General features: G+C 36.6%; 1 protein-coding gene across 1 annotated transcript; it reads right to left on the minus strand.

Annotated features, from left to right (window-relative positions):
* Nucleotides 1-651: 651 nt before the first annotated feature.
* Nucleotides 652-15,932, minus strand: LOC112527269 (5'-3' exoribonuclease 3). Its single transcript, XM_025137800.1, has 23 exons — nt 15,729-15,932; nt 10,828-10,930; nt 10,656-10,732; nt 10,379-10,570; nt 9,732-9,851; nt 9,564-9,626; nt 8,881-9,030; nt 8,571-8,735; nt 7,269-7,346; nt 7,065-7,151; nt 6,370-6,645; nt 5,941-6,036; nt 4,706-4,801; nt 4,252-4,322; nt 3,800-3,928; nt 3,651-3,727; nt 3,519-3,559; nt 3,329-3,403; nt 3,066-3,223; nt 2,080-2,184; nt 1,906-1,981; nt 1,631-1,710; nt 652-1,522 (listed from the first exon to the last, which is right to left on the minus strand). Exons 1-23 carry the CDS (start codon nt 15,930-15,932, stop codon nt 895-897), a joined length of 3,147 nt encoding a protein of 1,048 aa, XP_024993568.1. The 3' UTR covers nt 652-894.
* Between the last annotated feature and the right edge of the window lie 3,016 nt (nt 15,933-18,948).

An 18,948-nucleotide genomic window follows, 5' to 3' on the forward strand; every position in this document is an offset into this window, starting at 1 on the left:
AAAATGGAAATAAATTGATGTAAAAAGGCAAAATAGTAAATGATAGAAATGCCTTTAATTCTAACAGATGAAGTTGATGGCCATTTGCGTGGGGGACCAATTTGATTTGTTACAATACAGCATACGATGAGCCCTTATCTACAATAAATGATGTTTAAGAATCATTTTCACAAACCAAAGGAACCAAATCCAAAATTAACTCATTTTTTATTTTATAAAATTTATCAAAGATACTCTGTGTAAATAACAGTAGCCATTTCGCAAGTCTTTGTTTTTTTTTTTCCATTGTAATCCCCACTGTTTTGGACGTTTCATTTAACAAAGTCTTGCTTGTCGTTCAAAAAAAGTCTTCCAAATAGAAACTTACCAAATAAACCACTTTCGATATCATTAAGACACTACCAAACAACCATATGTAGTTGATCAAGTAGTTATAAGTTTCATTAAGTCGTTAACAAACAGACCCATACTTTCTCTTCCCCAAAAAAGTTGAGCAAAAAGGATTTAACAAGAACTAGATGGCATGAAAAAGAGTTTGGCCAAATTACAATGCATATCAAGAAGCAAAAGCAAATTTCTTGGGAATACTTCATTTTCCTACCCCAACTTACAAACACACTCACAAATATTGGGTACAAAATAAAAAGCCATGGAATAAAGATTTTCTGAGTTTTATTGCTCCAGAAGCTGCTAATAAGGCACATAAAAGGCAAGTATACAACACCATCCAATCATCTTGTGAACCTAACCTATATGTGTAAATCTTTAGGAACTGGAATTGGTTTTTCATATAGTAAACAGACTACTAGACCTAAAAAAACACAAATATTATACAAGATCTCTAAGAAATACAAGTTCAAATGTTACAAATGGTAGACCGGTGCCACTGATGGTCTAGCGGCGATGAGGCTGCTGCGGCCTTCTACCTGTTCCATCTCTACTCAACGCTGAAAACTGGTTGCCTCCACCATGTTGAGGGCGTACCTGGCCTCTTCCGCCACCACGAGGAGCCCAGCCCGCAGTCGGTGGTTGATGATGATTGGTGGCGCCGTAGTTCCCACTGTTGTTGTAAGCACCACCTTGCTGCGAATAGTAACTACTGCTAGCAGGCGGTTGTGGGCTTTGATGGTGGCCACGTGGTGGTGGAGGGTATACATGTTGATTCTGGTGGTACCCATGTGTGTGTCTACCACCACTACCCTCGATAAAATCAGGCCGGCCGCTATAACGGGTACCTGAAGGATAATTAGGTTGGCCGTAACTCGGATCATAGTTATGTGGAGGATAACTGGATCTAGGTTGCACCATCCTACTCTGGTCCTGATTATAGGGTGGTCTATGACTCTGGTAAGGTCGGAAAGGAGGTGGTGGCCCATGATGTGGGTGCGGGTCATATGCTTGATGATGACCATTCCTATCGTTCTTTAATTGTAAGCTATTGGTGACAAGCCGATGTGCAGCATCTCCAAGCTGTCGGCCAGAGGCAGATCCAGGGGGGTTATGATGCCTGTTGTGTCCATTCCTATGTCAACAGGAAGTTGTTTAGGAAATTCTCATAAAATTGTTTATTTGTAGATGCCAATTGGTAAGTTAATTAGGCAACAAATAAATAGCAAAAGGTTTCGTCTACCTTCCATTCTCCCAGGGCTTCCTTCCAGTATCTTCATGCCATAAAGTAGGCTCCGGTTGCAAATCGTCCACCGTTACAGTCTGCAACAGAAGGGAGTGGCATTTAAGACCAATACAGGAAAGAGAAGAGACATCCAAAGGTACATATGAAAATTTTAGAAAAGATACACCAAACCAAACAAACCTAGTAAATCCCACACAAAGGTAGGTCCCCGAAGGATATAAATGGTACAAAAATAATATGTTCCCAAATAAATGGTGTACCGTACTAATTACCTTTTTGGGTGGTTTGACCCCTGGAGGTGGTCGAGATATATGGTTATGATATTCAGGAAGTCTATATATAGCACATCTGAGAGGCAAGCCAGACAAAGGTAGATAAGTTAATTTATAGACACAATATACCAAATAAATGGAAGCAAAAGGCATCATCCTTTGAAGTTTACATACATGACTTGATTGTCCATGATATCATCCATCCCTTCAACAGGTGAACTGAATATTGGAGGGCAGGGATCTCCAGCGCAAAGAGATATATAGCCATTCATTCCACCACTGCACACATCCCCAAATTAAATCAGAAAATATCCCACAATTCATAATTACAGAATGAAAGAGAATGCAATATAGTGGAGATTCAGATGAACAAATGTAAGCATGCTTAGAGACTAGAAAATCTAGAATAAGATATAATATCTAGTAAAACAATATACGTCCAGCTATTAAAACAATATACTTAGGATATATGTCCAACTACTAAATCAATAAACTGGCAAATGAAGTAACTCATTCACAGTAACTATTTTGACAAAAGTAAAACAGTGAAATTAATGGACACCACTTGCAGGATATTAATATTGCCACACAGATGGTCAAACAAAATCAACCCCAAAAGAGGGATAAAAATGTAGGCGGAACTCTGGCTGAAATAATTCCCAACAGCACCAACAATTGTCTTATATCAGGCATTTATCATGACTATCATTAAAAGATCATCCTGTTCTTAAGTTTCAAACACCATGCAAAGGCTTATATACTGGTTCAGGCAGCTGAAGATATTTGGATATGGGTAGTTAATATATAATTTAGGTGTGAATACCTTTTCATATTAATTTGATAATAGAACAGAAGGATATCTGATAAGAAAAAATCTTGAATTTCGTTTACAATTGCAACTGAGCTTAATGAGATCTTGTCACGAAAAACAGTAGATATTTGAGCAATTGTCATCAATTTCCAATTCTATTGTAAAACCTTGACAATCATTCATGAAATTCAATCCATTCTCTTTCATTCAACTTTTTACATGCAAAATCCAAAAAATCAAGCTCACATTCGAGTTTATGTGTGACAGGAATAGCAACATAAATAGATTGCATACGAAGATAAAACAAAGAAAAAATGTCAAGTAGACATTGCAAATTTGCAATACAGACCTTGCCAAAGGGTCAATTTGTTCTCTGACTTCAACTCGTTCCCTGGCCGATAATTGTTTGCAACGGTCATTCAGAGAAAATATGTACGGAGATAGTGTGTGCGATAATGCCACAAAAAGCATGTCACACATCGTACTATTTCTCCGAGCCTCTTCCTCCTGTAGAAACAACAAATAAATAAAGGCACAAAGAGTTAGAAGAAATCATTTTCACTGGATAGAATTATAGAAGGTGACCAAGTCTGCAAACAATAGTCCTCGTACCGTTAAAGTATGTTCTACTTTCATTACTTCTGCAAGAAGACGCTCTTCATCAATGAAAGGCAACTTTGCTATTCCCTACGAATAATTACAAGAAAGCTAAGTTTGTTAACATCTTCAAATACAACAATAGTCAACCACAACACATTCTGCCCAGATGTGCAAAAGGAAAGGTAAAAAAAAGAAAGCACACCTGCCACGCAAACCGCTTGCCATTCATGTCAACTTCAAAATCTGAAACACAATATACAAAAAGATTAGGAGTGCAAAATCTTTTTTTAACCAATACAATGAACGCTTTACTTTGTCAAAGCACAGACTTTACCGGTTGGGTAAAAATCAATAATAGGTGAATCTGGATCCATCATCAATTTTCTGTAATGCTCAGGAAGGGCATGGGAACTGCAAAAATGAACTCGGTTAGAAATTTGCAATATGGAAAGAAATTGAGGGAAAAAATATAGCACGTTCAACCTTGCAGCAGGGAACACACCCATCAGCTGATTAAATGGTTTGAATGGTGAACCTAGTTCGAAGTTGATACTTAATTCTCCAAGATCCTTAAGATCAGAAGCAAAGGGTGCATAATGGTATGGATAAAACCTGAAACAAAAAATTTGAGCAATGCAGATCAATGTAAAATTCCTTTAACAGCTTCAAGATATTCCCAGCACGTACTTCAAAAAAGAAATAAAGTTATACACACAAAAAATGACCCTTTTAAGAACGTCATCTAAAAAAATGACATGTTCCCAACACGTACCACACAGAACATCTAGCCTGAGGTTCAAAACTGTTCTTAATTTCATTCAGTAAAAAGTGAAAAATGCTTCAATAAGATTCCAAACTCCTTTAAATACTAACAGATAGTAGCAATCAATATTTTCTAAAAAGTCGTGGCTGAATATTATAAAAAAGAACTTTACCACTGCCAGGAACATACGCCTTCATAATAATAGTGCATCACCCAACACAAGCCTTCGGTATATCTTAGGACCTGTAAAAAGTCGTAAGCATATAGTTTTAGATTCATTCTTGTTAGCATTTCACTATAAGATCTAATAATTGTGAAATTTGAAGCTGCCTGATAAAAATAAAGCATCCATATGATTTCAAATTACATCATTAATCTCCAAGAACAGCAGAGAAGTGGGGTAAAAAGTCTACTAGCTGCTTATTGTAATAATGATATAATTGCTACAAGTTCCCCCCTCTTTCGTTCTTCTTTTGCTTTCCCTCTCTTTCTTTTACTTTCTTTTATGTTCATATATTTTACTTGCATGGACAAAGAGAACAATCTGCAGTAAGCAGAATCTCAAAGTTCGACCAGCATTACAGAATGGTCCTTCATGAAAACACCAGAAAGATTTAAAATCTTACAACATCTCTCCGTATTGCCTCAAGCTCTTCAGGTGAATTTGCAGAGAACTTATCTTCATAGTACCTTTCTTTCCACCCAGGCACTCCCAGTTTTATCTGAAAAAAAATGGATTAGAGAGACATGAACCATAGCAAACATGAATACCACAAAATAATCCTAGAAGTTCAATATTCGACAGGTTAAGACATTTTCTAACTTTGAGAAATAGCATCGTCACACTGTAATTTGGAAGAATATCATGTGAGAAAACATAGAAGTTAGAACATGTATACTATACCAAGGAGTTCCCACAAAACCAAACCCCACTCCTCCAAAAAAAGGAAGGTAAATAGGAAACAAGAAAAAAACAGAAGATATAAAAAATAATATATAGAACCTCTGTGCTCACAGGAGCAATAATTCCTTAAATGTAACACATCAAAGTCAAACCAAACAAGACATCTTAAAACAAAGAATGGAGGAAGAGTAAGTTAACTCGAATGCAACTTATACATTCCAACCTTGGTCAATGATCTTTGCAATATCACTAACATACTGTACTTGCAAACTGGCAAGCTAAAAGAAACAACAGTCGATCCCTCTGTATGTTTCCAAAAGCAACCTCCTGTAATCCACCCTCCAATTATAATTCTCCATTTCTTTACCAACGTCTGCGCTAGGCAACCATAACTTTTGCACAAACCCTCCACATGATATTGAGAGTACCATTCTTAGATATATAGCAACATCACAGTTTGCTTACAGTACACATCATGTGCCTTTTTTTCCAGAAACACAAGTGCCATGCTTGATTGCATATAAAAGAACATGTTATCTAGGCTCAACCTAAATACACACACACCTTAACACAGCATGACTAGAAAAAACCACACCTCTTCTTTCACCACTGCTCATTCTCCCTCCCTCTCTTCCTCTAGTCTCTTTCTCTTTTCATCTCTATCATCTTCCCTTTCATGTAAAGGTGCCGAGGCAGTGCCAAGGAGAAAAAAGTGGCACTTTTCTCTGTCATGTTCATGTATCCTATCTGTATCTATCTAATACCTGGCACATCGATCCATCAGAAGTGTCTATGCCTTGCATACATTGGTACTTGATTACAAGTAAGCATTTTCACGAATAAAGGAGGTGCATATATTAACTGTCATTGCTTGCGCATTCAACGTAAGATAGAATTAGAGCTTCTATAGATCTTATGTTCTAGAATTAGAGTTTCTATGGATCTCTATGTTCTAACCTTATCTTCCTCTGGCTGCTCAGAATTAAAAGCATCAGATTTTTCACGAAGTATCCCCTTCAGCTTCGTCTTCAGTTCTTCTTTGTTGTCAAGTACCTGAAAACAAGCAAGACTTCAAATCCGAGGAAAAAACAAAGAAGTTGACCACAAAACAATGTCCAACAAATACAACTACCACCAAAAAACTAAGTCTAGATTTGTGGGAAGCCAACTTTGTGTTAAAGAGTTCATGTGCCCCATAAGCGAAGAAGAAATATTATAAAACCAAAAAACATGATCCAGTAACTCAATAGAAGAAGAACTAGATGAACTTGTATTTTGATGTCTGCTTCCCACCAGCTCCACAAAAAGGTTAGTGCACGGATATTAGACCTACAACATCACCATTGTACTTTGAATAATGTTAATCCTCAAGGAAGGTAAACATACATCTCTTTCAAGACTGCTTTCAGCTTCAACAATGGCAGCACCAACGGTTGAACCGGAAGACAAGCGTGCCAATTTTTGTGGTCGGGGATGGCTTTGATTACCATGGAATCCCTTAGGTTCATATGGTGATGGTGAAGGACCAGAAGCAAGACGTGATCCCTGAAACCGGCCAACTGGAACAAGTGATTCAGGTTCCATTTGTGGTTCAGCATCATCTCCTCTTGTTGCTTGAGATTTGGCTTGAGCTTTATCACGTTTTATCCTTTCAGCTTGTCTCTGGGCAAGAAAAAAGACATTAATATGGTTTAACTTTACAAATAGAAAATACAGCTAGCATGCAGCTATAAAGTTAAAAGGCTTCCATAAAAGTGGTTTTTGTAGATAGGAAAAAATATCCTTTCAGGTCTATGTGGACACTTCAAATAGGAGGATGCATGGGGATGCACCCATATCAAAATTATTGAGCAGGGAATTTCATCATGCAATAAGCATTTGGTATGCACAGTTTACTAATTAATCATCGCATGACAACATATGTAACTGGCTTCCCATGAACATTGCCTCCAAAGACAGATTTCTTTTATTATGTATTTCTGATATTTAAGCCACGGCGTTCTCTCATTCAAAAATCATGATATATAGCGAGACCAAGTACAGCAGCTGAACGAACACTTCAAATACACACACATATTAACCTGATGCAAACGGGCCCTTTTCTGAAATATTTTATCTTCGTATGATCCCACAGCCTGAATGAATTGCTCCACTCTGCTAAGGTCTGGCTGGGAGTGAATAAGAAAATTAAATAAAAAACAGTTAGAGTCCCCAAATACTTCAATGCCTAAGAGGTAAAACCTCCAAGCCAAAAACCACCTAGATATATAACAAAAGATAGTCACCTTGCTTCCATCAGTCAGATACCCATTAAGGGCCCTAAACTCCTTTTTATATACGGCTAAAAGTAAATTAATTGCACCCTGAAAAGCAGAGAATAGAAATAAGTAAAAAAGTCTTTTTTGCAGCACATAAACATTAAGCACCCTTAAATGGAAGCTACAATAACATAGAGCTATAGAAGGCAATAGCTCCCAAGACACAGTTAATGAATCCATCTAGAACATTAAACTTAAGATCACACACTACAATGACGAAAGAGCTCAGAACAATGAATTGGATTGCACAAAGACGATGATTCATTTGGATTGCAGTACTATGACATCTCTAAGAATCAACATGTCTACCACCAACAGTGTACACAAATGCTGCAATCCTCATATACATTGCAATTTCATGAATAAAGAGCATACCCTTCATAGAATCACTCAAGTTGTTCAGACACTTAAATACAATGTGCAAATGTACCCATCTTACTAACCGTGCCTATAAGCCAACATCTTTGATGTCTTCAAGTATTGGACATATAATAACACAAATATTACCACCTCTAGGGCACTACCTGTAAGGCTAAAACCTTGAGCATGATGTCTGACCACATATTAGGAGCCTATGTGGCTATGCCAGGTCCAGACTAGTTCTTCAACACCCAATAATTTTGAGGATTTATATATTTGGGCTTATTATTTTGTTAGACCAGCTTTCTTTAATTTGATTTACATATTTCTTCTGGACAAAAAAGCATTTGCTCCGTTAAAATTCTTCATCACTCAGATTGTCAAGCAACACAACCAATATTCTGCAGTCACTTGTATAATTAATCATTAATGATATCGCCCTGTACACATACAAGAAGCTCTAGGATACATACCTAGTTCACTTGGTTTGGTTATTTTCATAAGTTGTCTATAGTTTCAGAAAATACTAGACAAGTCATTTCCAAATGAATTCTCCTATTGTAAGATGCTATAAATATGTTTGAGCTGTTGCTTCTAAGTGTAACAATTGCTTTCTAATATAGCATAAACCCAGTAACCCCATGCTGGATAGAAGCAACTGCTCCTGAATTTGTAGTTTTAAGCTTCCTGATCGGATTGTATTTTGAAATATCTTGTTGGAGTTTGTGAAAAGTATCAGATATTTTGCTATGTTTTGATACAGTAAGCGATCAGACATATCAATAACCATGAATATTTAAATATCAGTTAGCAATGAAAATATGATGAACAGCTATTAATCATTACTGGTAAAATAGAACAGCAAACTTAATGCCCCACATATCACTTGAAAAGAAGTTCCAAATGTACCTCACGTATTTCCAATGTGGGCATATGTGGTAGAAAGTCGTTCCCAACAAAGAAACACATGAAGATAAAATCATCAACTATTCGCTCAAAATCGATCTTGAAAGGAAGATTAGGAATTCTCATCTCATATTCCAGGTACTCTCTAAGAGTCCAAATGTTGAGGAACTGCAAAGCATGCGCATATTAGTAAACAATACCACAACAAAACATATGCATATTGGTAAAGAATATGACAACACTATCAATGAAATGAACATCCTTCAATAAATGAAAATAAATAAATAATCGCATGAGTTTGCTCTACAGCTACCTGGTATGGCTTCTTAGGCACAATATCAGCACCTCCTTTTTCATCAAATTCCCCTGCCTTCCTCTTCACCTTTCCTTCACAAGTTGCTGCTAAGTGACCCATTTGACCACAGATAAAGCACTTGTCTTGTTGTCCAGGAGTAAATACGACCTGAAAATCACAGTGAAAAAACATACATGTTCGGTGTTTATTTAGACAGTAATATTGAACCATTATGATGTCTTATTGACTAAATTGAACTGCCACATGTTACATGCCGATTTCAACTACTGAATGAAGGAACTAAAACAACGTCTACATAGACATTTTATCAATGAATTTAAAATTCACCACAAAACAAAACCAGCCATAGCACATATGGTTATTCATTTTCAGTACACTAGATGTACCTTCATTGTACTAAAATTTCATAAAGTGTGGTTCTAACTCTACTTTGATTACCACCAAAAAAATTTGTCCATTTATGACATGACCAATGTTTTTACAGAGGTCAAAATCTAAACTAGCGGTCGGAACAGTCATTTGATACAGCAGTTATCGCGATGGTAAAGCGATGGTATAGCAGTTCACCACTATGCTATTCGTTCTGCCATAACCAATTAACTCCCTTTTTCCTTCTGGAAGACAAAATACTACATACCCCCTTCCCCTGTTAGGTTTTACTCAGGTTTCTGGAGGTTTACCTCTCTAAGTATTGAAAAATGAACTTCATGGGTCGCCAAAGCCAACATGATCAGATCTGCATCCTGTAAGTTGAAACAATAACAAACACAATGCAAGCATAAATAAATATAACTTAAGAAAGAAAAGCAAATTAAAAATGGAAGTGAATTGAAAAGGATGAACAATACCAAACCGTATAAGCAATGGCGGGTGTTTGGATCAAAACCAGAAAGATTCCTTTGAAGACGAATATACGACATTATCTTATGTTCCCCCTCACCAGGAACATTAGCATCAGAAAGGATAACCTTCACAAATATGAACCACCATGAAATGTTAAAGAAGTTTTCTTGTGTAATACATATTCCTTGACCAATCCACAGTAAATTTAAGGATGATAATGTAGATGCAACCTAAATAGTACTCCGTTGGAGTCCCACATCGGTTAGACTTGAACCATTTCTCCACGATATACGTTGAAACCTCCCTTCTCCCCTCAAGACCTCTTCTGGAGAGTAATCTAACGGGGTTCCACATATTCCCACATGGTTTCAAAGCCAAGGTCTACAACTCTAGGGACTCGACACCCTAAGACAATTTGTGCCCATCAAGCCCCCTCTGGATACGATGGGACAATTTGTGTCTGCGTGTTGGAGTCCCACATCGGCTAGGCTTAAACCATTTCTCCTCAATATATGTTGGAACCTCCCTTCTCTCCTCAAGGACCCTTTTGGAGAGTAATCTAATGGGGTTCCACATATTCTCACATATAAATACTTCTTTAATAAACCATGGTCAGAAGGATCTCGATGAAATCTTTAGAGTCATAAATTACCTTTATGGGTTTCCATCCAGGATCATTGTTTAATCTTTGGTGAACATAGTACTGCAGAGCAACTGACAGAACTGCCATAAATTCAGTCCCAGGGGTGATGACATTGGAGTCAAAAGTTTGGGATTCTTGTTTGGGAGGAAGCTTTCTGCCTTCCCTCTCAAACTCCTCCCTCAGCCTCTCCTCCTCAGCTGCCTAGAAAGTAAAAGTCACAAAGTTCAATACAAGCAAATTCGAAAGTTAAAAAACCCTGCACGGCTAACATGGAAGACATGCATACCGCATCTGCTGCATCTTTGGCTGCTCTAAACCGCCTAGAGCGCTGCTGATTCATTTTTGCCCTTGGGGCAACACCATCTACACCACATTTATAGACACTTTATGAATTGCAAAGCACACCATTATATATCAATTTTAGATAGTATTACAAAAAAATCAGGCTTACTACCCACCAATAGCCATATACAGAAGTTTTCGTGGCCGCACCATCACAAAAAGCCGATCTATGTAGTCAAACATGCATTGAAACACCTCATTAAAAGAAGTTGGAGAAGGCTGCATGCATTAAAAAAGAAGTCAAATTGAGCAGTTTTCATCGTAAAGATTATAAGAATAACATCAACTGAAATGATGTGAATAAGAACTTTAAGACAAATGCAACAATTCAGAAAAAACACAAAAAAGAATAATAGATGAGGTAACTTGCTAGTAAAAAAAACTTAACAATATATCTTAGATAGTGTTACAGATCATTCTAAGACATATATCTTATCAATGAGAAGATGAACTATGTTCTTCAAAAAACTGCCTGGAGTACATTATCATAGGTCAGATTCAGGTTCTCTGTATATTAGCCTCTAATTATGAATTTACCAGATAGGATGCTCAAAGCCCCCCACACGTATATAAGGCCAATTTTATAGACGTAGGTACGCTTACTTTTCGTAGTTATTGAAGCATTAAAACCTAAGAGAGGTTTTCAGATTGACTCTCAATTTATGGTTTTAATTACCGACATTAAAGCTGAATACAGATCTCTCACATACCACTTTGCCATCTTTAGCTTCCCACTTGCGGCTCTAGCCTATCCTTGGAAGGTTTTTAGTTATAACCTAAAAACCAAGAGACCCCCACCTCAAGCTTCCTATGGATCCTGGGTAGTTCATATATCAAGCAACCATTCACTGGCTTTATCAACTTTTCCAAATCAAAAAGCTCATCCCTAGTCACCTATATGCAACCCCATACCATCCCTAGTCACCTAAGATGCCTGAGAAGTGGAGGCTTAGTGTGGTGGTGTCACTTTAAAAGAAAAAAAAAAGCGATTCACAACATTGTGGCAACTATCGCGTTATAAAGTTACTTAGAGCATCTCCAACCTTCACACCAAAATGGTGGGCCATTGACACCAATAAAAAAATTCAACTCCAACCACACTCCATAAAAAACACCATATTTGTAGGTCCCATACTAAAATAACATGTTTTATTTATCATTAAACCATTTTTTAAATACGATAATTATAATTTGTGAATAGGCATTATAGGAATATGTATTATTATTGATTTATAAAATATTTTATATGATAAAAACTCATTAAACTAAAAACACCATACCCTTAATTTAAATAAATTTTACATTAAAAAATTACATTGATTCAAAGAATTTATTGTATTTAAAAATTGAATATTAGAAAACAATTTTTTAATAAAATGATAATTATTAAAAATTGAATTTGTATATATACATTGGATAATTAAATTTATCTTTTTATACGTTTAGTGGTGGGTCATGTGGTTTGCCATTTGATATTTCACATGCCATTATTGTCGTGCACATTGGGTGACCGGCAAAATCTCCAGAGCTTTGAAGTCATGTTACCAGCAAATTCAATGATTTGTTGGGCAATAGAAGATGCTCTTAGACATGGCGACTTTAAGTATTTCCGAAGACATGACCTCTTATAGGAATTCTTGGAGACGCAAGATAACCATAGAAGACTAGGGGTGAGAATTTGGATTTACCTTAGATGGAAGAAAGAATTTTGGAGGGATAGAGGATTGTAGGTGGATTAGGGAGCTAAAGGTTGGATCTTCCGTGTCCTACGTAAGACTGGGTATGTATTTTTTTCCTACCTCCGCTATGTTTTCTTGTACATTTTTGTTTGTTGGTTGTCTATTTGTCTTGATCGCTATTGCTTACTTCTAACTCATTTTTGTTGTCTTGCCTTTCGTATTTTCAGGTTCTTCTTATGTTCTTTTTTCGTACAGTTTTCAAGCAAGTTATACCTTTTTGCATGAATGGGGGTCTTCACAAAAACAGCCGCTCCACTCTTCGAGGTAGAGGTCGGGTTCGCGTATGCTCACCCCCAAGACCCCACCTCTCCTCTGGTGGACTTACAGGGATTGGTTTGGTTTATTTGCTAGCACTTGCATGCTTGCATTAAGAATCAGTGAAAACCCTCCTTAAGTTAGCATTTTGCAGATTGATTGACACGGTTTCACTTTCACATATGTTAAAGAAAGTTATTTAAGACACAACCGGCACCAAGAAGCAAAGATTCTCTAAGTCCTAGCTCCATAGTTCATTGAAACTAGACACACCACACACTACTTACAAAAGACCATGTAATCCTATACTTGTCACATTATGACCAAGTATACAAAATAAATAATATCACAATTCACAGCAGAAAATGTATAGCTGACATCAATTCATCCCTCAGCAAAAAGATTTAACACACACAATTACATCAATCCAAGTTGTATCAACCATTCATTGTCCAAAGCCTAAGAACTAAAGCAAGAAAAAATGCATCAGCCGCAACCACATACTGCAATCGTGACTAATAGAACACAATCAAGATAGAGCAAAATCATCCCAAGACCTATAGTAAGGGAAAGTGTCACCACACTAACTTCTAAAGCAATATGGTAATGGTGAAATAATTTATTTTCCCAAACAATCCTCAAACATCCTTACTTCCTTAGTACTTCCCCTTGAACATAACGAATCACCCAATCACCAATTTACACATCAAATTCGATTAACAAAATCTTTACTAAGACCCTATGACAGGTCAAGTTCATAGAGAACATCTCTAGATAACCTAGGCCTTTCATACGATCAACGTTGAAAAACAACTTCTCCAATGCAAACCTCTTGGAATAAATGAGAAAGAGACAATAGGTGTCTGATTAAGGCTATATATGGCACTCCTTAATGGACACACCTTTGAGACCTCTGCTATGCTGTTAATCACACCGCTCTAGCGGTGCTATCGCGGTTAACGGTCATGGGACAAATAGCGGTCTGAAATAGCAGTCCCGCTATTAGCGGTGCTATTGATTGCTAAATGACCACATTTTGAATGCAAAAAAGCAGCCGCATAACCGCTATTTGTAGATAGGTAGTTTTGGTGTTAAAAAAATAATTTTGTGGCCTTCTATTTAGGACTTGTATTCGGTTTTGTTTTAGTCCAACGATATCAAGGCTTCATTATTCTTATTTTTTGGACTAGGACACCATTATTTTTATTTTTATTTTTATTTTAACTTCGACACCATTATTTTTTTATTATTATTTGGACACCATCACTTTGACCTCTTGATTTGGATAAATGTATTCACATTGTTCAATTATTTCTATTTGGACTTAGGCATCATCATTCTTATATACTTTTTATTGAATACATAAAATATATTGCGTGATGTATGCATATATATAGTTCTAATTATTATATGAACCACTATTTTTGGACCGCTATACCACCGCTTTACCATTGCAATAATCGTTATTTCAAATCACGGTCCTGAACCCGAGTTCATATTTTGACCGTTGTAACAGCATAGGACCTCTGCAATTTTCCTCATAGTAGTCCTCTGAAATACCAAGGAATGCCAAAGATGAGTATCAGTTGAACACTCAAGTAACCATCAAATTGATTCTCTCATCATCCACAACATATGTCTAATATTATTCTTTGGCAACAACTCGTGCTTCACACGGAGTAAAAAACACAAAACACCTTCCAAGAAAATGGTTAACCAAAACCCATCTACTACTCTTGTAGAGTAGTCATTTGCTCTTGCATGCTTAACATCATCCTCAATGAAGAGCTTATTATCCCTTTACCGGTCTAGAAAAAGAGATTCTAACATGTCATGATTGATCCTAACCCACCACCTAATCGTTGGTTTTTATTTCTAAAAGAAGTCATTACTGACTACACATTATGTATTTGGTGTACTTGTATGGTTCATCAACCTTATTAACGATGGTTTAATGTGAGATGAAATTAGAGGAAAGGTCTATAAAAAGCAATGGAGTTCCGTGACTTAAATATCGATGGAAAAGTAAAGTGTCTTTGTCGTGGACAATCTTTAGTATGTGGGTTTCCCTCAGTGGGATTGAAAGACCAAACCCATGAAGTAGATGAGTGAAATCAGTGATCGTTATAAAAGAAATCCCATTTTTCCATCCTGGAACTGGAAATGATTGAAAAAAAAAAGGAAGTGGGATTGGTTCTTCTTGTTTACACGTGTTATATCACCTTTGTACGAACAAGTTAGAAAGATTTATTCAAGAAGAATATAAATAGTTGAATAGATTAATCAACTAAAGAATTTTAGTTGCACAACTTACTGAACTACATTGACTTTTCTACCCTTTAACATGTTATTTGCCCTTTTGAATAAGATAGTGAAATAATTTGATAAGTTAGGATGTGAATTGTATAAGCATGTAAAAACTTGTGAAGCAATATGCAAAGGATCTGGAAGAGAAGCGTTCAGGGTTGGAGATCTGCTAAAAGCATCCTACTGCAACTATGGCAGCATTCAATCGAGTCCGAGTGGGGCTCTGCTGGTTTGCTGCATGTTTTAACCCTGCCCTTGTTATTTAAATCCAGTTCTTCACAACAAGGACTAGTCTAGATGAAAATTGAAGCTTCGCTTGGAAACCTAACAATAACCCCCTCCTTCAAACTTCGAAAAGAACACATCCCAACCACAACATAGAATTGATACAAAATCTGATTCCAGCTTTAACCAAATGAAATGATTATAAGAGAAATTTTCTTGTATAATGTTCCTTGTAAATTAAAACATTTATTATGGCTATTAACAAGTGCTTACATGCAGAGTATAAATTGAAAATCGAGGTCAACTCCCTTCAATCCTATGAGCTCTCGACAAATTTCATATCTCTATTTAACGCATTGCAAGAAAATAGCAATGAGAAGCACAGGAACCACTTGACGTATAACAACACAAACAAATTATTCTCAAGATAGATAGATAGATAGATAGATAGATGAAGATATATAGAGAGAGAAAAAGGAGCGGATGGGTACCCGGTCTTCGGGGTGAAAACAGGGATGAATTATTCCGTTCATATCGAGATACAGGTTGTCATACTCAATTTGATTAGGGTTAGGTTTACTTGTATCCACAGGAATTTTAATGCCGTCGATTTCCACCGGCTCTTCCTCGATAACATCTACAACGACCATTGGGTACTTCTCCGCTAGCCAGCGGTAAAACGCCGGTACTCCCATCGCCGCCGATGCAAGATATTGAGCGCCGCACCGAAAGGTCCAGAGGCGCCGCTTTGTCGTATGGGTTCGTTTCGACAGGCGGCTTAATGGGGAAGAAGGGCAGGGTTGTTTTTGTACTTTGGAGTATCTTGCGAATATCCCCCTGTTGGAAGGAAGATTATCGTGTTTCTTCACCTTCTTACCCTTTTAACACGCGGTAAGATTTCAGTCTAATAAAAATACATATAATATAATAATTTATTCTATGAATGTTTACCAGATAAGATTTTTATTATCTATATTATCTTATTAAACAGATTCATTCAAAGTCTTAAAGTCTTAAAATTATAAATACCTAAAATACCCTTATCTTCTATACTACTCTTAAAAACAACCAATAAAGCTTCAAGTACAACCCTTCTAAGCATTAATTTTAAAATTATCTTAAATACAATATGAGAAACGTAAAGTACAACCTCTCAACACTTTCACCCAATTTTCTTCTTCCCAAGACCGGCTCCTTATCATACGTTCTCTTCACCCAACATTCTCCTTCCCAATACTGGCTGCACGTTTCCTTATCATACGTTACCACGTCCAAGAAGACGATTCACAAATCTATCTTCTCTAGACGACGGTTCAAGCTCTCAGTGTAATGATTCATGATTCAAATCTATCTTCCCCATACAGTTATAATACTATCGCTCATATCAAGTAAGGTTTCATGACTTTCATCTCTATTTTCTCCTTGTTCGATTCTACCTTGTTCGATTCTACATCGCTCATATGAGGTGCACTTTCATCGATTTTGATCTGATTTGGATATCAAGCATGTAACCCTAAATTTCTTATGAGTGATGTAGAATCAGAGGTCCAACATTTCAGGTAATGTTTCATGTAACCCTAATTTCTTCTATTTCGATTCTACATAGCATTAGGATATGTTTCTTAGCTTTTTTTTAGGGTTTTTGGTGGTTGGGGGTGGTGGTATGATATCTATTTTTTAGAATGCTAGCAGAGCAGAAGATTATTATTTATCCCTACTTTACCTGTCTATGATGGCATGGGTGAAAGGATTTTGGAACCCTGGGAATTAAGAACCCCAATATTATAATTGATGTTCATTTTGTGAAGCATTCACTTATCGTCTTTTTTTCATGTTGAAGATGTGGCCAATCCCACGTCTCGGGAGATGGAGTAGGCGAGGTAGCAGGGGGAGGAGCAGGAAGTGGAAGTAGCGCACAAAAACTCAACCAGAGAGGAAAATATTATGACATGCTTCTTGACGTAATTTAAGATTATAAAGCTCAAAGGTATATTAATTTCCCATCAGGAGTTTAGCTTTTGTATAGAAATGATTATTTGAGAGAAGTCTTAAAAATTACCTTGTTAATGAAATGGTATAACCTTTCGTCTAGAGGACAACAATTTCAACAATTCTTAAAAGAGACGGTGATTTTGTACCAGAATCGATAAATAAACAAAATAAATGAAGATGGAGGAAGTCAACATCCTCTTCATCAGCATCCAACGTTCAATAACAAAAAATAGAGTTCTTATAGTCGTGAATCTTAATCAAAAAATGACCTTGGGTCCCTTGTTTGACACTAATGCTGGCTGGACTAATTAGGTTAATAAACCTTCTATTGCTGCTCAAAGTTCTCTTTAATCAATCAACCTTGTTATGTCAATAACTAAATTTGGTCTATTTGTCTATGATGATCTAGGCGATGAAGATGTTGTAGTTAAAATAGTTGCTTGATGATGGCAATTGCCTCTTTTTCAATTGAGATGTCAAAGTTGTAACTTTCTGTTTTATCTCCCCCAAAGCAAAGTATTTGTTGGGAGTTCTTGTGAATCTCCACTCCCTGTTGATTATTCTTGTCTTTGACTTTCCAGTAGATTCTTCAATGAGATATGATCTTATACCTCATATTTGAGATGATGAATGAGGTATCTGGCATATTGTTTTTGTATGAAAATTGGTGGTATATAACTTTTTTATATATACAAAATGTTGATAACAATGTTAGTTTTCCCATAGTTATCCCTACTGGTTTTGTTTGAACTTGATGWWTGTTGGTTGTARCAATTTTATGGGATTCATTAAGGAGCTATTATTCAAGTACCCCTCCATACTTCATACTTTCGGAACCAGTATTTTGAGGTAAGTGATTTAGTTCTGTWGTTTTATCTTGAACATAGTATTATAAATTGAAGCAGTAYTATGATGTTTCTTCGGTTTCAACATTTTTGAAGTACTCATTTGATTTTGAATTTCGGACTAACATCTTTTGCTTATAATTAACTTTTTATTTTTTATCAGTTGATTTGAATTCCGGACAGGGAATYGTTAAATTTACAAAAAGGAGTCAAGTATTACACTTTTCCATTGAAAATTTTTGACTTTTTAAGGTTAAACAGATTAGTTATCTCTTAAAAAGAAACATCTGAACCATAACATAATTGTATTTGATGTATGACAGATGAGTGTTAATAGTGGTGGAAGCGATCCAACAATACATCCCCCATTGCTTTTACCTTCCCAAGACGATGATTCAGATCGATCTCCCCAAGATGACGATTTAATCCATCGCTCCTATTTCTTCTCATATCCTTACAGTCTCATATATATATATATATATATATATATATATATCAGTCCATCTCATTTGCTTCTCTTCCGTCTCATATGGTTTAAGCTTCCATCGTCATCTGTCGCTCCAAAAATATACCTGCTTTTGTTTTTCCTAGTGGTATCCGGCATTCTCGACCCGCCAGAGTGAGTGGAGAGGGGAGGCGGGTCCGAGAAACATGGGCTACTAGCAGTGTGGATGCCGAAAGTTCGGTTGATGGTAATGTCGTTGATTCATCAGATGATGTGAGGAAGCGAAAGGGGAGGAGGACGAGATGCACACTAAGTTGACAGYTGCTAAGCTTGTGATTAATGAAATCCCATCAAACAAAGAATTCAGTGTGGCTGGTCTTTTGTTGGTACTGTTACTATTACTTCTTTGCTAGGTGACTCCAAAGACAC

Source organism: Cynara cardunculus, assembly GCF_001531365.2.
Source record: "Cynara cardunculus var. scolymus isolate 2C chromosome LG 15, CcrdV1, whole genome shotgun sequence".
NCBI lineage: Eukaryota > Viridiplantae > Streptophyta > Magnoliopsida > Asterales > Asteraceae > Cynara > Cynara cardunculus.

What these genes read in the sequence shown, in the direction of transcription:
- LOC112527269 (XM_025137800.1), bottom strand. Translation starts at nt 15,932, where the DNA reads ATGGGAGTACCGGCGTTTTACCGCTGGCTAGCGGAGAAGTACCCAATG. An exon ending in GGTGTGTTCCCTGCTGCAAG is followed by an intron (nt 3,728 to 3,799) that starts GTTGAACGTGCT and finishes TCATTTTTGCAG; the next exon opens with TTCCCATGCCCTTCCTGAGC. An exon ending in AAGCCCTGGGAGAATGGAAG is followed by an intron (nt 1,523 to 1,630) that starts GTAGACGAAACC and finishes CTGTTGACATAG; the next exon opens with GAATGGACACAACAGGCATC.